The following is a 24,611-nucleotide window of genomic DNA, read 5'->3' on the forward strand; positions in this document are numbered from 1 at the left end:
GCTGTGCAAAGGAAGAACATGTCAAAGATGTACTTCAGAAGAAATGAGAGGTTATTGTTAGTAGCTTAGAGTACACTGCAAATACTTTGATTTAACTTCAGATGGAAAGTTAGTAATAATAATGATGTATTGGTTTTTATTTGATTGAAGCCATTACTAATACTTCTTCCTTCTTTTTCCCTGACAGTCGGATATGTTACGGTCACTATCTAACACGAAACCCACAGTCAATGAACATGACTTGTTAAAATTAAAGAAGTTTACGGAAGATTTTGGCCAAGAAGGCTAAACCAAAGACAATAAGGAAGACATTTACCATGTGTGTTCTTTCTTTCGTAGGTACTTTTGCCTTTCTTGGATGGCATTCAGATTATTTCCAGTAAAACTCTTTTACCACAGGGAAATACAGATCTCACTCCAGAGTTCCTTTAATTTTATATGTACTTTTGCTCCATTACCAGTTAAATGCTCCTGTTAACAAAAATTATAAAATAATGGATATAATGAAATGAGTGATACACGTACCAATGGCAAAAAAAATAGGAATGACCCAGTTAAAGAGGATTAAAATTGACTGAAACAGCAATATTTAGAATTGGTGGTATTTGCACAGAGCATTTATATATATTTTTTTCTTTACCAAAATAAAATAGGGCTTATTTTATATTTTGAAAAACAATTCTTAAGCATCATTCTCATCAATGTAAAGTGTATTTACTTTATTAAAAAATTTTAAATACTAGAATCTTTATTCTCAGGGATGGGCAATAAAACAGCGAAGAGCACTGTGATTGGGCTTGAGAGATTTTGAATTCTGTTCTAGCCAAGTCTCATTGATGTTTGATAGGCTAACATTTTTCTTTGTGTAGATTTCAATAATTTCTTTAAAAGCAACAAGTTTCTATATTTAATTAAATAATACCTTTCACTGTGCAATCTCGAAAGAAAGACTTTCTAAATTAGGCATTGTCTTCAGCTTGAAGAAGAAAATTGTCTACTTCAGTGTCTTTTTGTAGCAAGATTGACCAAAACAGATGGCAAATAAATACATACTTTTTAAATAACTGTCATGAAATACTATAATGGGAACCTCTGCTAAAAGGAATGTCCTCCCTTTGAATTATGGGAAGTTTCTTGTGGATGTGTGTGTACATATATATAGATTTTTTTTTTTTTTTTTTTTTAATATAGGCTACCAAGTGTCTTGGCTTTTACCTTTTAAGTTCAGGGAACAATTTGTTCTTGCTACACATGCGTTATCAGTGAAGCTTTAGAAAAGAGCTAATGTCTCATTAAATAATAAAATACAAACATGAAATATTATTTTAATATCTTCAAATAAATAATCTGAACGTGTATATTATACACTTTAGCATCAACACTAAGTTGTGCCTTGTGCATTTGCATTGGCTGTATATACAAAAGATTATGAAGTTAGTTGGAATGAGGTAGATTCCTTAATTACTATAAAATTCTACCTTGCAAATACTATAGAATAACTTGCATTTTAAAGTATATTTGCACATTTGACAGATAATGCTCCCTGGTTGCCTTTGGCTTTTCTGTACAGTTTCTTTTTGTTGCTATTAGATGGAAAATCATAGGTCTGAATTACACTGTTCTTACATGAAGTAAATTGACATAACCTACTACTGGCTATATTCTGTGTATGCTTCTTTATTTTGGGATCTTCTGTATAGGAGAAAATAGTATCTAGATTGATGAGATACAAAGAAATTATTAGAAATTATTGAGACTGTATACATGAAAATTCTGTTCTTCAACAACTTTTTATGTGAGAGTGGGAGTTAACTTGGCAGACTAACAGTTCTTTGTGGCCGCCTTATAAAAACAGTTTATTCTTTATTAGCCTCAGAATTATAAAGTGTTGGTGTTAATTATATCATTAGGAGAATTCACATAATTATATGATAGTTGAAATCCAGAATTTTTTATAAAGCCATAATTTGTTTTGAAGGAGTATTTTACTTAATTTGTCAAAGTACATGACCCAATAGTGAGTATAGTGTTGATGATAAATGGATACTTTATCATACTTAATTCTTACATGTGCTTTGAGAACTGTGTCTCAGTATGCAAATCACTTCCAACCATAGCTCTTTTCTACCTTACATCTTCTACACTTTTTACATTTCTGGTTCTAAGCCTATTTCTGGAATCACATAATTTTAAACTTAGCCTTGAATGGTAGCACATAGGCCATGAGTTCTTTATGGACAGATAAATACAATGTTCAGGCTCTATCTGAACTTGGACTCTTAAGAAATTTTGGGTAGCTGGTTTCTGAGGCTACTTGAGTTCCTGTGTGACCTAGATGTTGAAGAACATTGTTTTTCTCATCTTGAAAACTATAGGGGTCTTAATAAAAAGAATTTCAATAGAAAATTGACTTTTGAGTTTCCTGTCATCTACTTGCAGAAAAACAATGAGTATGTATATTTGATTATTAATGTGAAGTACTACCATTTAGCCACTTGCCACTGGCATAGTTAAGAAATTGAGGCACACCTCTGTCACTATAAATGTTTCTTGATGTTGTTGCAAATGAATCCGCAGCAGTGCCCAGCATGGACACTTCGTCTCACCTTTGTGAGCTCTTAAGATCATGTGCTTTCCTACCTGCATACCTTCCTTCACGTCTTTCTGTTACTCTAATACAGTGTCCTTTCTTCTTTGCTAGTCCAAATTCCATTATGTCCATTAAGACCTAGCTCATGGCCTGTATAATCTTTGCCAGAAGAATTCCTAAACTATCCCCACACCTACCTTTGGATTCCTTTAGTAATAAATTGATAGTACTATCTTAAGATTCATACCCAAATTTGAAGCACATTCTCTTAATCTTGTTTAGATCATTTAGATTATAAGCTCTTCAAAGAGTTCCTTTACAACAACTAGCACAGTGCTAGACACTATTAGGTACTTAATAAAGGCTTGAATATTAAAGTAGTTTTGTCCTTACTGTTATCTACTCACTGGATTATCTGTGAGACTTATAAAATAGGTAATTTGAAATGACTTTGTTCTTACTGGTCTAGTGAAATAACTAAAGTCCGAGGTAAGCCAGAGCTGGCCCCTATTGGCTTATGAGAATCAGTGCCCATCTCTTCCCACCTATGAGTTCCTTGAGCTCGTGTTGGAAGCTTGAAATCTGCTATGGTGGGAGGATTCATACCACAAATCAAGGTTTAGTTAGCATGGTGCCATACAAAACAAAGCCCATCTGTTATTGAAAAATTATTATTTATTGCATTTACAGAAATACTGTACAGAAGTTATATTTTTAGAGTCATAAAAAGCATTTGATAAACTAGTACCCATTTATGATTAAAAAAACAAACTCTAGGACTAGAAGGGAGTTTCTTCTTTTTTTTTTTAAAGATTTTATTTATTCATGAGAGAGAAAGAGGCAGAGACACAGGCAAAGGGAGAAGTAGGCTCCCTGTGGGGAGCCTGTTGTGGGACCGCATCCCAGGACCCCAGGATCGTGCCCTGAGCTGAAAGCAGATGCTCAACCGCTGAGCCACCCAGGTGTCCTGAGGGAGCTTCCTAATAAAAGGCATTTACCAAAAAAAAAAAAAAAAAAACACTATACAACCATCATACTTAATTGGGAATTATGGAAAACTTTACTGCCCTGCTATCACCACTTCTTTTCAACTTTGGACATGAAATTCAAAGTTTAGGGAATAAAAAGGAAACAAAACTGTTATTCTCAGATGACACCGTATATATAGCAAATCCAAATTAATATAAAGTTAGAATTTGAATTTAATAAGATCACAGGATGCAAAGTTAATATGGTATTTATCTGAGCAACAATTAAGAATTGAAATTATTAAAATACCAATTAAATAGCCTCAGAAAGCCGCAGATAGCTTAAAATAAGTCTGAAAGACAAGCAGACCTTCATAGAGAAAACTAGGATACATTACAAACAAAGGAAAACCTGTGTAGGTAGAGAGATGGGCCTGTTCATGAGTCAGAAGACTTACTATTCAAGTGTCAGTTCTAATGGAGTGGATTCTAGACTTAATGTAATCTCAAATCTGGAGCTGGGTGATATATAGACCAATCTGTATATTTCTGTATATATTATATATATCTCCAAAAACAAAAATAGATGCTTAATAAATTTTGATGATTAAAAAGAAAAAATATTTTATAGTTTGAATCCATTTTTATAATAGTATATGTCTCCTAGCTGTATGTTCCTGTTCATTTATCCATATAATCATCCAGATATCTGTATATGTATGTATATATACAGATATGTATAAACAATTTATTTTCTTTTTTTAATTTTTTTAAATTATTTGTAAAGATCTTTATTTATTCATGAGAGAGACACAGAGAGAGAGGCACAGGCAGAGGGAGAAGCAGGCTCCACACAGGGAGCCTGACGTGGGACTCGATCCTGGGTCTCCAGGATCACACCCTGGGCCAAAGGCAAGCATCAAACTGCTGAGCCACCCGGGCTGCCTAACAATTTATTTTCACCTTATGTTCATTACGTTATTTTTGGGTAGTGAGATTTTGGTCGAAAAAAAATTTTTTTTTAAATTTTCTCTACCTCTTTTATCTTCAGGTATATTTTCAGATGTCATCTTTCCAGTGAGACATTCCCTGGTCATCCTATTTAAAATTGCAGTCCCTCCTGATGCTCCTTAGACCTATTCCCTGCTTATTTTTCTCTGTAGCGCTTATCATGTAACATACTGTATAGTTGACAGTTTTTCTTATTTGTAACTTTTCCTACTAATATGTGTGTTCTGTGAGAGCTGGCATTTTCTTGTCTTTTTTTTCTCTCTGCTGTATCTTAGTATCTGGAACAGTGCCTGGTGCCTGATGGGCACTCAATAAATATTTATTGAGTGGATGAATCTTTGTATTTTTTCTAAGTTTGAATACTTTGCATGAGCATTTATTATTTTTCCCCCTCCCCTGCATTTTTACTTTAAAAAAAGAAAATTGGGAATGAAAACAAATATGTCAAGAAATTAACAGTGGCCAAATCTGGGTGGTAGAAGTATGAATACTTGTTCATTTTTCCTTTGTTTTCATCTTTAAATATTTTAATTTCCCAAAGTAAGTAAAAGATTTTAAAGGAAGAGTTAGGATCAGTCAGGCTAAGAGCTGATCACAGGAATTTGTCTCCCCTTTTGGAACCCTATAAAATAATAGAGACTTTAAGAAGACAGAGTGAAAAAAAAGGACAGCAAAGGTAATTCATCAAACAAATGTACTTTGGAGGACTGCTGTTCATCCAAACTGCCTTCCTGATTTTGGGAATGCCCCTGGCCCCACACTACAGAAACCAAAGCTGGAGATATCCTGTTTTTCTTCATCACTAGGCACCAGGTCCATCAATCTCGAGCACCACAACGATGGCAGGACATTAGAAACAGGATCATAGCAGCATCAATAGCATCTGACCCGCTGGGAATCTGGTAGCTTGTGGTGAGACAGCTAATGAAGTGCCTAGTGAAGACAAAACATTGGGTATCTCCTTCATAGCTGCTGTAGAACAAAAAAGGCATGAGAACTTCCAAGGACTGCTACTTGAAGTCAAGGCAGGGAGCGAAACCCAGGGATCTGTGACTATAAACATTTCTTGTATTCACAGTCCTAAAACAGGCAAGTGAAACTTTATGTTTTGATCTTGCAGGTTACCAAATAATACCAGTTGAATTCAGAGTCATCAAGTTTTGTGGGGGTTTTTTGTTTTTATAATGTGAAGGTAAGGAAATTTGGGAGGCAAAAAGCAGGGTGCATAGTATTGGGATGTGTATATTTATAAGGATTTGAAAGATTCTGAGTCTCAGGAAATACCTGGAACCCTATGGGTAGGAATGGAGTATTTTGGTTATCAGTTAAGAAAAGGAGAGCCTAGTTTCAGAAATTATTGAGTTTTACTTGAGTTCAGTCAACAGAGACTCTGAATTTAGCATTTTGGTTTGAGCTGCTGGGAGCGGTTTTAATTGTTTGCTTAGCTGGTTGAAGAAACAGCTTGACAATCAACCCACTCGGAACTCCATTAATATATAATGTAAAAAGAAGAACCCAACATCTTTAGGAAAAAGAAATGCTACCATGGATTTATATTGTGAGGACCTTCACAAGGCCTCCCTATTCCCACAGAAGATCCATAATCCAGTCCCTTAACCAAGCCTTTGACAGGTGAAAGGAACACATTCCAAATTATTTAACTGGCTCTTTGATTTCATCAGAGCTGGAAAGATCCTTTGTAGAAGCCGATTAATGTCAACTAACCATTACAAGCCAAGTGGACTTGGCACGTTAGGCAGTAGACCTAGCATGATAACTGAAACAGTCTTCCCCACAGAGATCATAAGTGATAATTCAGTGATACGAGAGTCCTTAGGACCAAAGTAAATGAAGGTGCTGCTTCAGGTACAACCAAAAGGTACAACCAAAAAACTCCCAAGTCTGGCCTCCAAGAGGCCTGACCATCATGGCTTTAAGAGCTATTTTTTCTCTTGGTTTCTGTGGATCAGGAACTTGAGTTCTAGCCAGGAGCCATGTACATAGTTATGGCCAGACAGTGGCTGGGACTGGAATGGCAGAGGGCTGAAATATCTGGGGGCAGCAGGACATCTCTGAAGTCTCTGGGCCTCTCCAAGCAGTGTCTGCAGGGGTCGCTCAGGCTTCCACACTGCATGGTGGCTTCTGGACAGTCAGGTTGAAGGCTTCAAGATCAAGTATTCAGAGAAGCAGAAACTCTTCCCTTTTAACGGTGGTCTCAGAAGCCACGGTGCGTCACCTCTGCCATACTCTCTTGGTTGAAACGGTCACAAAAGCCCTCCAGTTTCAAGGGGAGAGGATGTAGATCCCATCTGTCACTGGGAAAACAAGATAGCATTGTGAAAGATACAGCCATCAAAAAAAAAAAAAAATACAAGAACCAAACCTAAAAAATTGCAAGTGGTTATCCCTCATGAAGTTGAGGCTTTGAGGGTCAGGAACTGCTGATTTATATTACTGGCCCACTCTACTGTTTGTTTTATAACTACGGGCTGTTACTCTTGATTTAAAAATGAGACATAAAACATTAAAATCACCAAAAGGCAAAGCAATTGCATGGTTAAAAAAATTATCAGATATTATCTAAATTATGTAAGATGATATGTATAAAGAAAAAAGGAGTACGACAAATCTAGTTTCACTTAGAACTTATATGTACTTGGCTTTACCGCTAACATGCCTGCCCTCAATAAACAGTTCAGTTAAATGGATAGATGAATCAGCAATTAGAGCATAACACTTTGAGTTCAATGACAGATATGTATGGGGTACCAAGCAACTATGGAAGACAAGCATGTAAAGAAGGCACGAAAAGAAGTAGAAAGGCAAAACCTCATTTGCCATCCTTGGGGATGAATATTCAACTTTTTATTCTGAAACTAATAATTGAAAAAATTAAGCATTTCATCCTTCATTCTTGGTAGAAACAGAGAAAGCTGGTCCTTTATCTCTCCCTTTCCTCCCTCTCCCTCCCTCTCTCTCCTTCCTTTCTTCCCCCATTTCCTCTCCCCCTCCTCCTCTCTCAATGCTGTAGAGAAAATAGCAAAATTTAAACTATCCTGTGGCAACCTCAATGAAATAATTGACTCAAGCAAATATCAAAGGATACTAAAACTATTGCATGAAACGGAATATTTACTTGGGATTTGTTTCCTGTTTTCTGAATAACAAACCACTCAAAATCAATGTTGGCTTAAAATGCCATCTACTTTTTCTCATGACTCTGCAAATTTGGCAGAGCTCCAAGGAGAGGGCTTGCCTCTGCTCTATATAATGTTGGCTGGGATGGCTTGACTAGGGCTGAAGAATTCAAGATGGCTTCACTCATATTTCTAGTACCTCCAGCTAGGCTGGCTGGACCTCTTTGTGGTGTCTTATCGTTGAGTAGTCCAACCTGAGTTTCTTGGTGGCTTGAACCCAAGAGAGCAAAAAGAGAAGCTTCAAGGCCTCTTAAGGCCTAGGCCTAGAAATAAGGAAATACCATTTCTATCATATTATATTAGTTAAACTAAGTTACAAGGCCAGTCCAGATTCAAGGGATGAAAAGTGGTTTTCTACCTGTTGATAGGAGGAGCAGCGCATGCTAACAGAAATGGGAGGAATTGCTGGTGGCAATCTGCCAACATTTCATGGTGTCACTCCCAGATGATCTGCTAACTACAGAAGGAAACATGATCTTTATGATGGAGAGAGATGATTGTCACCACCTTACCCAAGAAGTCAAATTAAGTTGAGCAACACTTATAGGGGACAAACAGATATGTGCTACTCGGTAGGATGCAACACAAAATGCACTTCTGAAGTGTTCCTACCAAAAATGTGTAATCTGAATCTAATCAAGCCATAGATGTAACTGCTGAGTTACAGAAAATTCAAGGGAGACAGAAATAAATAACATCAAAAACCGATCAGTCATGGGGATCCCTGGGTGGCTCAGCAGTTTAGCACCTGCCTTTGGCCCAGGGTGTGATCCTGGAGTCCTGGGATCGGGTCCCGCATTGGGCTTCCTGCATGGAGCCTGCTTCTCCCTCTGCCTGTGTCTCTGCCTCTCTCTTTCTGTGTGTCTCTCATGAATAAATAAATAAAATCGTTTAAAAAAAAAAAAAGAACCGATCAGTCAAAAGAGATTAGGACAACTACCGGATACTGGCCTGGTCTCTAAAAAGTGGATACCATTAAATAAAAGGTTGAGGGACTCTTCTAGATTAAAAGAAACTGAAGACACATAACCTAATAACCCACTGTAATATGTGAAACTTGACTGGAACCTGGTTTGAAGGCAAGAAAAAAAAAACAGCTGTAAAAACCAATTAGGAGGTAATTGAAAATATATAAATATAAACTAGATATCAGATATTATGGAATTGTTATTGTCTTGGGTGGGATAATGGTATTGTGGTTATATTGGTGTGTATTGCACCGTTATTTTTGGATGACACATCCCGAACATACACATAACGGGATGAGAGATGAAAGTCCCTGAAGTCTGCAATTTACTTGCAAGTCATATAAAGCAAATGTGACTAAGACTGAGGGATTAAGGATCATTTCTGAAGGAGGTGAAACTTGGAACTAATTTGAAAGAAACATAGTGGTAGATTCCATGACTGTTTCCCAAGCACTAACACAAACCCACAAGTAATCTATGAACATGATCATGGAACACCTTTGCTATGTACAACTGAACACTCTTCTGGCTGAAATGGCAAGACTTTTGGATATAGCCAATCCTGGATATGGGAATAGTTGTGTCTTGGAAAGTTGCCAGAACTCCAAGACTCCTGTCCTGTTTTCCCAAAGACTTCTATAAAATTGTCAGTGGACTTAACAGAATTATTTATGGCCTAAGACATCATATATTGCAATATTAAAAAGCTTTCATATTCTTATTTGAAATGTATGTCTTAGGCATTAAAGGTTCCTTTAAAAATCCATTGACAATTTTATAGAAACCTTTGAAAATTTCCATATTTAAGAAAAAGCGATTACATGAAAAAGTATCGGCATGCAGAGGTCTGGATTATTAAATGAAAACATTAATACCGAAAAATGGAAGAAATTGGTAGCAGCCACATGACAGAAGGTAGGCTGGTGTAAAAATAGTTCACAGGTGTATGGGGCACAGCTCTGGCCAATCAGAACAGTGGACTGCTATCAACAGCTGCTCCTCTAAGGTGATTGTATGTACACACACACACACACACACACACACACACAAACATACACCCGAACACGCATCTTCCCTCTAAGAACATTAGTTCTCACAGGTTCCTTCTGCTATAGATTTGACTACAAAGTAGAGGAAACCCTTTGACATTTTTCTATCGACTTTAGGGGATGTTGAAATTCTGGGCACTGACCAATGCCAGGTCTAAATTTCAGTTCACAAATTCCAGTAGGCAAATAATACCATATTTCTACATCATCACTAAATCAAATCCAAATCACAGCGCTGTCACTGTTAATTCTTTATCAGGCCTCTCCCCAAAGGACTGCAGGAAAGTCCAAGAGGCTTCCCCGGTGCTCAGACAGGAGATAAAATTCCAGTGCACCAAGTCTATTACTGGCATTCTCTGCACTCAAGTCCACAGACATCCCTCAGCTCTCCCCTTCCACGCCAGGAACACAAGAGAAGAATCTTTGCAGAGGCTGGAAGCCTCAGTGCCATCCTATCTGTGGGTGCGGGTAGCTCCGACCCTCAGATTGTGTGAGGTGGGAGATTCCGTCCCCATTCCTTCCTGCAGCCAATGGAGTTTCCCTTTCCTCCACTTGCTCTAGTGACCTGAGAGATTAGGACTTGTTAGGGGGAGCCAGTAGAAAAGAAAATACTTTACAGGCCATTATGCTTTTGCTGGTTTACACCATACAAGGGAAGCCTGCCACCTTCACCTAACAGGGGAAGAGGAAGTCCAGAGAGAAAAAAACATCTCAATCACACTGCCACATACTGTGAGGCCATCCCAAGATGCTGTGAAAAAAGTTTGGAGCCAAAAGCAACTATCTCTCTGAGTGTTCATTACTACTAATTTAAAATGTATTCTTTATTTTCTCATTTTTTATAAAGTGAACGTTCGTTATCTTTACTGTAAAAAATATATGACATAAAACTTACCATTTTTTTCTATTTTTAAATGTCCAATTCAATGGCATTAACTACATGCACAATGTTGTGGAACCATCACCACCACCCACTTCCAGAATTTTCATCAACCTGAACAGAAACTCTCAAACAATAACTTACCACCCACCCCACCCCACCCCCAGGCCTGGTGACCACTGTTCTACTATATTTTTCTATGAATTTGCCTATTCTAAGTACCTCGTATAAATGGACTCATATGGGCAGCCCTGGTGGCTCAGCAGTTTAGTGCAGCCTTCAGCCCAGGGCGTGATCCTAGAGTTCTGGGATTGAGTCCCACGTCAGGCTCCCTGCATGGAACCTGTTTCTCCCTCTGCCTATATCTATGCCTCTCTCTCTGTGTCTCTCATGAAGATAAATAAAATTTTTAAAAAAATAGACTCATACACCATGTGTCCTTGTATGTGGCTTATTTCCCTTAACATAGTGTCTTCAAGGTCCATCCATGTTATGGCATGTACTGGAACTTCATTTGTTCAAGCTGAATAATATTCCATTGTATATATGTATATTCCACATTTTGTTTATCCATTTATCTGTTAATGAACATCTATGTTGTTTCCACCTTTCACTGTTGTGAGTAACGCTGCTAAGGACGTGGGTATACAAGGATCTGTTTGGGTCGCTTTGGGGCATATACTTCGGAGTGGAACTCCTAGGTAGGTATATAGAATCATTCCATGGTGATTCTATGTTTAACTTTTTGAGAAACCGCTATAGTGATGGCACCATTTTGCATTCCTACCACCAGTGCATGAGGGTTCCAGTTTCTCCACATCTTCCCCAACACTTGTTTTGCCCATTTTTGTTTTGCTGAGATTTTTTTATGATAGTCATGCTAATGGACATGAAGTGTATTTGTTATTTTTCAAATAAAAAAAATGTCATCAACAGTTTATGAAGACCAAGAATGAGATGTTTTGGAGTGATAGCTGTAGGACTGTAACCCCATCACAAACCTCTGCTACTCATTCAGTCAGTCATGGTAAGACGATCTTTATATTTTGATTTTGATATTTTTTCACCATGGACTTTAATTCTTTTTAATATTGCCTTAAAACATTGTTTATGTTGATTACTGATGATTTTGGCATCCCACCAAACTTTGTTACTGGATCAAGTGCCTCAGTTGCTTCACCTTTGTCTTGTCCTGCCATGTTCATAGACTGGAAGTACAGTTGAAGTTACCAGAAGTAATGTCAAATTTAATTGACTAGAGCTTTTCTTTGCAAAACCTTTCAAATGAAGCCACACATATTTTATACTACAGCTTTTGAGAAGAGTGCCTGCTGATGTGCAGAAAAGATCCCATTTAGTACTACACACAGCATCAAAATATCATCTGGAATTTCCTAAATGACTCTTACACCAAAAAATAAACTTTTTTGTACTTGGGTCTAAGTTCTAACCAGATTATTTAATCTTTTGGATAAATCAAATGCTAGAATTTGAGGAGAGTATGAGTTATGTTTTCTAATAAAGAAGGGAAGTTGTCAGGATAAGGGTTGGGTGATACGTGTTGTTACGAGTTAAGTTCTGCAGAAGCCAACAAGAGGAGTCTGGGGGGCAAGATGTTTACTACAGATCATCCCCTGTGAACAGAGGGAGGAGGGAGCAGAACTAGGCAAACAAAGAAGTAAAAATCTACAGTCTGGGTAGGGCACAGCATGGATGGCTCATCTCTGCTGGTGAGGCATCACTGGGGGGTTGGAGGATTAACTTTCAAAATGGCTCACTCACTCAGCTGGCAGGTTGGTGTTAACTACTGGTTGGGAGCTCAACTGGGACTGCACACTGGAGGCCTCCGTTTTTCACAAGGACATCTCCAGAGACTGCTTGAGCTTACTCAGAGGATCATGTATTAGTTCTCAGATTAAATGTCCCAAGAAAACCAGCTACATAGCCTTTTGCAACCTATTTTGTAAGTCCTGCAGTGTCCTTTCTGCCACAGTCCATTGATCAATTCAGTCCAAAGGCCAACCCAGGTCAAGGGGAGGGGACATACACCCCACCACTGGATGGAATTAGTGTCACGTTAGGAAAGAGTGTGTGCGATTGGAGATGTGGTGACTGTCTTTAGAAAATAGAGTTCACTACAAAAATAATTCTCCACATGAACCACTTTTATGCATATGTCTAACGAACAGCCTAACCGTTTTGTCAGTCTTTTTCTCTGTATTATGTTTTGTTCTGATTACATTTATGATTTTTAAGTCTGTGGATTCTAACAGCCAATCATTAAAGCTTGTATGTCGCATGTGTTTGTTTTGCTCAGGTATCATTTCATTTTTCTGACTGGTTTGCCACAGAAGGGATATAAAAAAGGCAACTGGACATTCAACACAGTCTGAGGAGCATTGAAGGCAAGGCTCTCAGCTGAGAGCAAAACGGGCAGGGCTGCCTGAGGGGTGCCAGCCAGCCCTGCATCACCCAGAGCACTTGCGACCCAGAAGCAGCAAGTGCAGTGGAGCAGGAGACACCTTGATCCTGTCATCAGGCAGGAGTGTCATTTTGCCTCGTTGTTTCTTCAAGTCGGTCATTAGGTATTGTTTTGTTGGCCTCTACAATTACACCTCATTTGGCCCCATATCCCTCTATTCCCTTTAATAATGTCTTAGTCCTTTATAATAAACAGCGATAAAATGTATATACTTCCTCCTCTTTTCCAGGTCGCCTGATTTGAGTCAATATTTCTTCATGTTTACCTTCATGGAGCTAAATGTTTATTCTTCTATTACTTGACTTGGCAGCTTGAAGTGATATCTTTGGGTTTCAGTTATAAAGGACACCATTCATAAAATCACTCCTACCTTGCACATGTTTTCCTTCTTCCCCTCCTAAAATGTGTTTCTTTTATTATTCTTCCATTGTTAAGGTATATGCCAATGACATAGCATTCTGTTCTATAGCCCCTGCATTGGTTTCATTCTTTGTTCTATGGTTAAATATATTCATTTCAAAAATTCTCAAAAGGCAGCACCATACCTTTTCAGTCATCTTTTAGCTGGCTACCTACTGAATATTTGTGCCCCCCAAAATTCATATGTCAAATTCCAAGGCCCAACAGGATGGCATTTGGAGGTGGGCCTTTGAGAAGTGATTTTGTCTCATAAATGGGATTAATGCTCTTGTAAAAGAGACTCCAGAGAGTTCCTCCCCCCCTCTGCCACCTGAGGACACAGTGAAAAGACACAATCTATGACAAGGAAGTGGGCCTTCCCAACCACCGCATCTGCCAGCGCCTTGATTTTGGACTTCTGGCCTCCAGAACTGTGAGAAATAAATCTCTGTTGTATATAAGCCACCAAGTCTGTGGTATCGTTTTATAGCAGCCCAAATGGACTAATAGTCTTAATATTTTCCTTAAGAAACACTCAAGGGAAAAGCATTTCCTTATTTATTACACATTCAAGGGGTGAAACATGGATTAGCTGGATACAAAACCTTGGCTCGACATTCTTTTTTTTGTGGATCTTATAGATGCATCTTTGTTCTCTCGTGTTGAATGACACCATGGAGAAATCTGAAACTAGCCTGATTTCTTTTATAAATAAGTGGCCTGAATTTTTTTGCCTGACTGACCAAAGTCTTCATTCTTTTAAAATCCAGTGTTTTTTCCAATGGTTTTGTAGTTTTACATTTATGTCCGTGATTCCTTCAGCATTAGTCAGGGCTCTCCAGAGAAACAGAACCAATAGAGGATTGATTGGTGGACTGGTTATAAGAAATTGGCTTACATGATTATGGAGGCTGTCAAATTCCAAGATCTACAGGTGAGTTGGCAAGCTGCAGACCTGGGAAGAGCCAATATTTCAACTGAAGTCCAAAGGCAAGAAAAAAAGCTGATGTTCCAGTCAAAGGCCATCAGGTAGGAATAATTCTCTGTTACTTGGTGGAGGGTCAACCTTGGGTTCTATTTTGGCCTTCAACAGATTAGATCGGACCCACCTACATGGGGGAGGATAATCTGTTTTACTCAGTCTACTGATTTAAATGTTTGTCTCACAGGGCACCTGGGTGGCTCAGTGGTTGGCTTGGGTCATGATCCCCGGATCCTGGGATCGAGTCCCACATCTCCCTCTGCCTGTGTCTCTGCCTCTCTCTCTCTGTCTCTCATGAATAAATAAAATCTTAAAAAAAAAAAAAGTTTATCTCACTATATACACTCTTGCAGAAAAACCCAGAATAGCGTCTGACCAAATATCTAGACCCTCCATAGTCTAGTCACATTGATGGATAAAATTAACTATCACACCATCTGAATTAATTTTTGTGAAAGGTGTAATGGTCAAGTCGAGGTTCATTTTTTTTGTCTATAGATGCCCAATTGTCACAGCACCATTTATTTAAAAGGCTACTTTTCCCTCCATTAAGTTGCTTTTGCATCTTTGTCAAAAATCAGTGTGATGTATTCGTGTAGGTCTGTTTCTGGGTCCCATTGATGCCAGTACCACACAGCCTTCATTATTATAGCTATACAAGTCTTGAAAATCAGGTAGGCTGATTCCTTGAACTCTGCTCTTAAATTTTTAAAAAATATTTTATTTATTTATTTGAGAGAGAGAGAGAGCGCGCGCATGTGCATGAATGTGTGTGATGGGGTTGGGGAGCAAAGATAAAGGAACTAGAAGACTCCCTGCTGAGTGCAGAGCCCAACGTGGGTGGATCCCAGGACCCTGAGACCAGGACCTAAGCCAAAAATCAAAAGTCGGATGGTTAACCAACTGAGCCACCCAGGCACCCAGTCTGTTCTTCTTTTATTAAAAAATTTTAGCTATTTTAGTTTCTTTGCCTTTACACATGAATTTTAGAGTACTCTTGCCTCTATCTACAAAAAATCTTTCTGGGATATTGATAGAAGCATATTAGAATCCATTTGGGGGAAATGTCAACTGTGATAAAATACACATGCCATGAAATTTACTATCTTAATCATTTTTTTAAGTTGACAGCTCAGTAGCATCGAATACATTCATATTGTTGTGCAAATATCATAACCTTGGTCTCCAGAATTCTTTTTATCTTGCAAAACTGAATCTCTTTACCCATTAAGCAGTAACTCTCCACACTAGTTTCCGCCCAGCCTCTGGAAACTGCTATTCTACTTTCCTTTTTACTTTTTCTTTCTTTCTTCTTTCTCTCTCTCTTTCTTAATCTTCTCTTCCCTACCAAGCCCCAGACTCCATTAGCCACCATTTTGCTCTCTGTTACTATGAGTTTTTCTTTTTTCTACAATCCCACATATAAATCTGATTATGCAATATTTGTCTATATTTCTGTGGAATCTTTCTATATTCACTTGGTGTAATGTCCCCGGGTTTATTCATGTTATCACAAATGGCAGGATTTCCTTTTTTTAAAGGCCAACTAATATTTCATAGTATATATTTTTAACACATTGTCTTTATTCACTTATCCATTGATAGACATTTAGATGGTTCTAAACCTGTTGGTGAAGCAATGTAGAGATGGGATGAATATAGACATTGTCCTCTTGTACCCTCTGGAGCACAGAATGCCAATAAGAACTTTTTTGTGGGCCAAAAAATGACAGAGATGCATTTTTTTTTTTGCATCTGCAGATGGCTGTGGGGCAGATTCCCTGCGAGGAAGGCCCAACACAGAACTGGTGCTTGGACTGATGCTGGTCCTGGAAGGCTACAAACAGGTTTTCACAAGGACAGATACACTCTGGACACTCTGGACTGGGTTCTGCATGCCTAGAGGTAGGTGCAAATGCTCAAAACACTATAAAAGGATTGGATCAGAAGATATTGCACCAATTCGGACCACCAATTCCATTTCTTCAGACCAAAGAACATACTTTACAGCCCACAGTGTCCAACAATGGGCAAAGAGATATCACATCAGATGAACGAATCATGCTGCATATCTTGAGTAAAGGTCTAAAGGAGAGTTGGAACAGGTAATTGAAACATTTGTTGCCTAAAATGGGAGAGGGAGGGGTAGCTGGGGAGGGAGGGCGGCTGGGTGGCGAAGTTGGGCAAAAGTCTGAGTCTTGGTTTCAGCTCAGGTCATGACCTCAGGGTGGTGAAGTCAAGCTCCATGCTCTGAGCAAGTCTGTTTCTCTCTTCCTCTGCCTCTCTATGCCCTTCATTCTCTCTCTCTCTCTGGAATGAATCACCGTTAATAATAAAAGAAAACAAATGGGGCAGGGAGAGATAAAGACATGTAAGGCTGACTTATGTGTCTTCAGGAGTGTGTTGCTCACTTTGATAGATCTCTCCACTTTTCTGGGGGATCTGGAGGGAGTGAGGGAGAATGCCAGTATGACTATGCAGTTCTTCCCATGGAGAGAAGATGGTATGACCATAATTTCTGCTTTTTTTCCCTCCACATTGCCTCAACTTTCTTTTTTTTTTTTCTTTTTTTTTCTCCCCGATGCTGTGATCCCAAGGACCAGGGCTTCAAATGAAGGTGCTAGAATCAACGATCATTCCTAAGCAAGAAACTATATTTTTCAACCTTTATACTAGAATTCCAAGACATTGACAAAGGGCGGGGAGGTTATGCATTCTCTCCATCTGATGAAATTAGGATTGATAGTGAAGGCAGTTGTGTTGCCTCATGGTTGAGAAAGCCCACAAGCTGTATGCCTGTATCACCGTACCCTCTATGAATGGGAATGGACTGAGGGGGTCCACTCAACTACTAGCAGTGCTGGCAATCTGGAACAGCATAGAACTAGGCTCAACCTAGTGTTCCTTCCAACAGGGGAAAGTGTGAGTAAAAACAGAAGGAGAAATAGTAGCTGCAGGTAAAAGAACAAATAAATGGGTGATGCAACAAGTAAAATCCAGTATGATGTTAACACCTTGACGGAGGGTCATAGCAAGAGGTGATATTGTCTCCTACAAGAGTCCAGTTAGACCAGATGTCTTAGCGGCTGGACACCACTCCTTTTTCTAGAAGCTGATAGAGTTGAATGGAAACTGCAAACCTGTGAGGGATTGCTTTGGGAGACACATGATGTGATGATGAACTGGACTAGTTGTTGATGATTGATTGAAATTCCAGTGATATGCCACTATCTTTCAACTCTTATTTTTCAGGCCATGTCTACTGCTGTGACATATTGGGGTATGGTGTAACACTGGCAATGTCTTATCAGTAAGATTGCATTACTGATATGGATGGCCGGATTTTTTTAAGATTTTATTTATTTATTTGAGAGAGAGAGAGAGAGAGAGAAAGCACAGAGGGAGAATGAGAGGGAGAAGCAGACTCCCTGCTCAGCAGGGAGCCTGACTGGGGCTCAATCCCAGGACCCTGAAATCATGACCTGAGCCGAAGGCAGATGTTTAACTGACTGAACCACCCAGGTGCCCCTTGATGGTCAAATCCTGGGAAATTGAGTTAAGAGCCTCCTACTCTACACTGCCTCCTCTAACTGTTAGGGCATATGTTTGTTTTGCTGTAGGAGAGCTTTGGATAAAGGCCAGGGAGTGACCTGTGCAGTAAAGAATCTAGGCTTGCCTCAGAGTCTTCTCAGAAGAGAAGGGCTAGCCTCTGTCTTTGGCTTCTTGGAGGTAATCTGTGCCATACCTGATAGAAGTACCTTTGTTTAAACGAGGGCAGGCCAATCTGTACTTTTAAGGTGGAGGTTGATCATGCCAGAAAGACCAACGATGTGAGTTAGGTGGAAGGTTGTATCAGGCAACATCAATTGACCTGAAGACTGTGTTCAGCCATACAGGCAACATAATGAAAACTCCAATAAACACTCTTGAATTCGATGAGTTTCCCTGGTTTGCAATACTCCACTCTAGTATCACACCACCCAGGCTGGGAGGGTCACGTGTCCTGACTCCATGGGAGGTGGCAACCGGAGCTTTGCAGGTGGAGGCCTCCACACTTTGCCCTATGTACTTCTTCTCTTGGCTGACTTTGTCGTGAATTACAACCATGAGAATAACAGCTCAATGCGGAATTCTGTGAGGCCTTCCAGAGAATTACCAAAAGTGAAGTTGGTTTGGGAACCCCTAAATTTATTTCTTAATTTTTTTTTATTCTAGGGAGGAACCCCCAAATTTGAATTGGTGTCAGAAGTTTTGCGGACTGTGCCCTCAAACCTTGTCATTCGCCTAACTCTGGGCAATAAATTAAGAGAGAAGAAAAAATTAGATCACTCCCTTTGCCCCTGAGCTCTTTCCTATTTCTGAAAACAAAAACAGAAAGGTAAAGCAAGCAAACAAGCAAACTTCCGTGCCTTATCCAAATAAGGATATTTGGATATCACAATGAGATGCCACAATGAGATGCCACACCCCCTGGAAAGGCTATAATTAAAAAGACTGATAACAAGTATTGGTAGGGATGTAGAGAAACTGGAACGCTTATTGTTGGTGGGAACAGAAAGTGATGTGGCTGTTTGGAAAATATCTGGCAGCTCTGGTTAAGGATTGAATTACTGTAGATCCAGCCATTCTGCTCCTAGGTATGTATCCAAGAGAAATGAAAGCATATGTCCACACAAAATCTCATCCATGAATGTTCACAGCACTATAATTCCTTTTTATTTTTTTTAAAGATTTTATTTATTTATTCATGGGAGACAGAGACAGAAGCAGAGACCCAGGCAGAGAGAGAAGCAGGCTTTGTGTGGGGAGCTGGATGTGGGACTTGATCCCGGGACTCTGGGGATCACAACCTGAGTCAAAGGCAGATGCTGAACCAGCGAGCCACCCAGGTGCCCAGCACTGTCATTCCTAACAGCCCCCGAATAGAAACAACCTCTATGTCCAGATAAATGAAATGTGATCAATTGATACGAGGGACTACAAGTTGGTGATAAAAAGAATGAAGTGCGGTAGCATTGTACAGCAGGGATAAACCTTGAAAACATTATATTAAGTGAAATAAGCCTGACAGAAAAGGCTGCATATAGCAGAATTCCATTTATACGAAATATCCAGGCTGGGCAAACCTAGAGACCTACAGATGGGTGATAGCCTAGGACTGGGGGGGTGGTTGGGAGGAACTGGGGGGGGGGGTGGCTGCTGAAGGATGCAGGACCTTTTAGGGTGGGGGTGTGTATCACTAACCCAATGTCCTAGATGGACGGTGGTGGTGGTTGCAGGAGTCGGGGACTGCGCCAAACAGCATGTATTGTGCAGTTTCAGTCGGTGAATGGGATGGGATGTGAATTAGATCTCCGTAAAGCTGTTTGTTTGGGTTTGGGTTTGGGTTTGATCCCCGCCTCGGGAAAGCAGATGAGCTCTGAAGCCCAAGCCAATTCGAGCCGAGTGGCTTCCTAAACTCCGCGGAGGCCGCGCGGGGCCCGGGAGGTCGGCTTCGCGTCGGGGCTCCCACAGGCGGCGGGGGGCGCCCCGGGACCGCGTGCCCCGGGGCAGCCGGCCTCCGCGGCGCTCCAGGGGCGCGGGCCCCCCGGTCCGCCCCCGCCCCCGCCCGGGAAGCGCCGCCCCGCCCCGCCCCGCCCCGCCGCGGTCGCGCCCTCCGCCGGCTCCGCCTCTTCCCCTCCGGCCGCCGCCCCGCCCCGCGCCCCGCGCCCCGCCCCGCCCCGCGCCGGCCGCGAACCCAAACAGCGGCTCCTGCTGCGCGCGGCCGCGCGTGACCGCCGCGCCGCCGAGCCCCGCGCCCGCCGCCCGCCGCCCGCCCTCCGGCCCGGCCCGGCCCCGCCGAGCGATGCTGCTGCTGGCGGCCGCCTTCCTCGTGGCGTTCGTGCTGCTGCTCTACATGGTGTCCCCGCTCATCAGCCCCAAGCCCCTCGCCCTGCCCGGGGCGCATGTGGTGGTGAGTGGCCTCCTGTTGCTGCGCCGCCGCCGCCGCCCGGCCCGAGGCCCAGCCGCCCGCGTCCTCTCCCCGCCGGGGCCACCTGCCGCCGCGCAGCCCGGCCGGTCCCCGCGGCCCCGGGGTGGGGGTGGGGGTGGGGGTGGGGGTGGGGGGGTGGGGTGCGGGGGCGCACGGCGCGGGCCCGGCCGGGGTGCGCGCTCGGGGTTCCCGAGGAGTCCACCGAGGAGCCGAGAGGCTGGGAAACTTTGCCAAGGACACCGCGGTCGGCGGCGGCGCGGGCGGGGGCGGGGGCGGGGGCCGGGGCCGGGCCGGGGCCGGGGCTCGGCCTGTGCGAGGACAGACGGAGCAGCTGCGGGAGGAGACTCGGGAAGTGACTCACCTGGGCGGGGGGCGTCGGGGCTCCCCGGGGCTCCTCCCGGGCTCCTCCCGGGCTCCCCGGGGCGCGCTGGGCCGCCGCGCGGGCTCCCGGACGAGCCTCCGACCTGCTGGCGCGTAGGCAGGAGCCGGGAGCCGACGCCGGCGCCCCTCAGATTCGCCCCGGAAGCTCGCGCCTTCGCCTTTGTGCAGGTGTCCGCACCGCCTCACCTGCGCCCGCCGCCTGCACCTGCTCCGGCTTCTCGTCCGAGGCCCCCGCAGCCCCCGGGCGCCCCGCCCCGCGCGGGGAGGCTGCAGTGAGGAGACCGGGCTCCCGGGCCGGCGGCGCCAGCCTGCCCCGGTGACCCAGGCGCGTCCCCGGCGGGCGCTCCCCGGACGGATGCTCCTTTAGTTCACGGTGCTTTAAGCCTGGACAGCAAGCGTCGGTGCATGAGAAGATGTGTTTTTTTTCCTCTTCTTTAAATTGTCCCTTTGTAAACCTATGAAGCCTGTTTCCAACGCCTGCCACCCCCCACCCCTGCGCAAGGTAGAGGAGGTTAGTGTCCGCTCGTTTCAGAAGCGAGCGAGAGACGCAAAACTCGACGCTTAGGCCGAATGCTGCAGGTGTCACCTCTGCCAGAGGACTTGTGCCCCCGAAGCGTGGCTCTGAGAGTTGCAGTCGTTCAGAAGTTAGGCCTGCAGAGCGTAACTTTGGAAAAAACGCAGAGCCCCAAAGCAGGAACGAACATTTTGGTTCAGTATTTATAAAGGAGTCGCAGTTAACCTTGATTCCAGTCCTTCCAGTTTCATTCCGCTGCAGGCCCTGAGTAAGACCAAGTCTGATGGGGTAAACGAAAAAGACTTCTCTTCACCGTCCCACTTTAATACGCCACTATAAATAATGTGAGGATGACATGAATAATTCACATGATGTCACCATCTGTCTTCTTTTTTTAATGTCATAAGACAAGGGAAAGTGCAGTTCTTTTTCTTGAGGTTTGTTAGGAGCGGACCAGGTGGTGCTAGGAGAGGGAGCTAACGTTTAGAATGTCTGCCTGTGTGAAAGCAGGAGCAGGCTGAGGTCATAATTATTTATTGCTTTCTATTTAGAACTAGTGTAATCTCCCTAAAGACAGGGGCAAAACTGCAGAAGTATTGCAGGGTACGTATGTATGTATGTATGTATGTATGTATTTATTTATTTTTTTAAAGCTGTTTGATGGACTTGTTGAGAACTGGAAAATCAGGTCTTCCCTTTTTTGGAAATGGCTGGGAGCAGTTCTTGCAGGAAACCACCCTGTCTCTTGTCCTCGATAAGGGGTGTCTGATGTGATGAAAGAGACAGTAAGAATAAGATAATATTTTGCATTGAATGGCAAAGTGATAAGGAAAGGGAATTAAGCAGTTATTGCGAGTGTCCCACATCTGGGCCCAACTTACCAATTGTCAGGCAGCCCAATCCGTATTTCCTGCTTTTCTCAGTCATTGTGAAAATCTCTTCCATTTTCTTATATCATTCAGAATAACACAGCCTAGACTTGGCTTATGTATATTCTTAGATACTTTCGAAGCATTAGCTTGATTAGAAGGTTAGTTTCTCATGAGCTAAGACCGAAAGATTAAAGTCTTCTTACCCTTGTTCTTACGGAAAAAACTTAGGAGTTATCAGGTTGGACAGTATCTTGGCTGTGCGGTACATGAGCACAGCTAGCTTACCCACCAACAGTCTAGATGAAACACAGCAGTAATAGTAAAAGCACTTTAGAGCCTATAAATTTTCTCAATAACCTCATAACTTCAACTTCCAGTAATTTATTGAGTAACAAATAGGGAAACTACACATTTTTTTTTTTTTGGCATTGTATTCCTCAGAGAAATGGTACCACTGTACCATTTTGCAATAATGTAGGCTGAGGGTTTCTTTAGCAGCTGCTTATGAGGGTTCAGTGCTCAGAGGGAGGGAGATAAATGGGACTTGGTGCTCGTTCTCAAGGAGCTTACAGTCTGGTAAGGGAGCTAAGACATGTGCACAACGGAGGAAGCGACAGGGAAAGGATAGGACTGAGCCACAGAGTCAGGAAAGCTTCTTGGAGGAGGGGACCTTAGATCTGGCCTCTGCAGGACAGGTAGGATTTGGATAGGTAGGTATGTGGGGGATGTTGGGTGGAGGAACACTGAGGCAGCAACACCATCATACAACAGCGGGGGGGGGGGGGGGGGGGCTGTTAATTGCTATGGAATTGGAATGTGGGGTGAAAATTAAAAAGCCAGAGCCCCCATGAAATATCTTGGCAGCAAAGAGCTCCTCAGAGGCAACTGTTTAGCTGAGGCAACAGGTAGATTTTTTGACAGTAACCTTCTGGAGAAAATTGGTTAATTATCTGCCAAGGAAGCCTCTTCAGTGGTGAAGACTTGGCTAAAGGGAAGTAGGGAAGCTGAAGCATCCATGGAGATTGGGACATTGTGGAGGCGTGGCTTCCTGGTAACTTTAAAATAATTGAGATGGGATCAGCGATGTTCATTACAGCATAACTAATACCTAATGGTGAAATATTTGAAATCACCCGAATGTGTGTTGTATGGAAGTCGACAGCTAAGTTTCAGTTTGGCTCCTTAACGTAATATTGTAAAGCCTTTTATTAGTTTTTTTGACGTAAGATATTTTGACATGTATATCCTATCATATAGGATATGATCCCATGTAAGGTCAGCTGCCTATGTGAAACTTTCCCCCCTTCCTTCACCTGACAACCTGGGGCCCTCCACTCTCTTGACCTGTATTATATAATTTGCATAGGAAAAATGACTAGAAAAATAATATTACACCTGTCTTACTTAGGTAAGTATGTAGCAAGTCCTTCCTATGTGCCAGGCGCTGTGCTAAGTGCTAGGAATGTAGTGGGGAGCAGAAAGAGAGTAGGTATTTTTAGGGCATTTATGAGGCAGGGATAGGAGAGATGGTTGTGAATCAGATAACCACACAAATAAATGCATGGCTGTTTGAGTCTGTGAGTGCCATAAAGTAAAGGGAAAAGGATGCGGTGCTGAAAAGTGGGTTGAGGTTAGGGAATGGGCAGGTGAAGGTTTTCCTGAGGAAGTGATGTTTGAGCTGAGATTTATTTATTTTTTAAAAATTTATTCATTTGGTGGGGAGGGAGGGAGGGAGGGAGGGAGGGAGGAGGGATAGAGGGAGAGAATCTCCAAGCAGACTCCCTGCTGAGCACAAAGCCCAGCAAAGTGGGACTGGATCCCACAACCCATGGGATCATGACCTGAGCTGAAACCAAGAGTTGGATACTTAACCGACTGAGCCACTCAGGCACCCCTGAGCTGAGATTTAATGGGTGAATGGATGCCAGCCAGATGAAAGAAGGGCAGGGGAGATAGAATGTGCAAAGGCCCTGTGGTTGGAGGGAGCGTGGAACTCAAAGCCAGTAGAGCTGTGCTATAGATTATGGGGGAACAGTGCAAGAAGGAAAGCTTTCCCTTTTGGTATTTCCATATGATCCTGTATACTTTTTTAAGAAGCGGTCATGTAAAATATTAGAAGATCTATGCAAGTGGCTCTTCTCTTGTGAAGATAGTCACACAGGAGATAAGCAATAAGGAAATAAGATTCATTTGAATTTGGAACCAGAGGTAGACTAATGGCTTACTTATTAGCTCGAGTTATAGGGCACTTTCCCTCCAGTAAACGCAGAAAAATATAGATGTGCAATTTATAGTTCAGTACCAAAAACAAAGCAGCAAGACAGTAAAATCTTTCATGTCTCTGCTT

General features: G+C 42.2%; 2 protein-coding genes and 1 long non-coding RNA gene across 3 annotated transcripts in view; 2 read left to right on the forward strand and 1 right to left on the reverse strand.

Moving 5' to 3' along the window:
- Positions 1-2,410, forward strand: part of VPS4B (vacuolar protein sorting 4 homolog B) — a 31,841-nt gene extending 29,431 nt beyond the window's left edge. The window contains 1 exon segment of the mRNA XM_025422082.3: positions 188-2,410. Coding sequence (XP_025277867.1) covers positions 188-289 — 102 coding nt within the window. The 3' untranslated portion in view covers positions 290-2,410.
- On the reverse strand, positions 1,164-21,087 carry LOC125755408 (uncharacterized). The gene is made up of 2 exons (XR_007411892.1): positions 20,859-21,087; positions 1,164-6,884 (listed from the first exon to the last, which is right to left on the reverse strand). It is a non-coding gene; the product is annotated as an uncharacterized LOC125755408 (long non-coding RNA).
- KDSR (3-ketodihydrosphingosine reductase) overlaps positions 20,286-24,611 on the forward strand; it is a 38,079-nt gene continuing 33,753 nt past the window's right edge. The window contains exon 1 of the mRNA XM_025422088.3: positions 20,286-20,479. Within this exon, the coding sequence (XP_025277873.1) occupies positions 20,372-20,479 (108 nt within the window). The 5' untranslated portion in view covers positions 20,286-20,371. The remainder of the gene's footprint in view (positions 20,480-24,611) is intronic.

This window comes from Canis lupus, chromosome 1 (assembly GCF_003254725.2).
Source record: "Canis lupus dingo isolate Sandy chromosome 1, ASM325472v2, whole genome shotgun sequence".
NCBI classification, from domain to species: domain Eukaryota; kingdom Metazoa; phylum Chordata; class Mammalia; order Carnivora; family Canidae; genus Canis; species Canis lupus.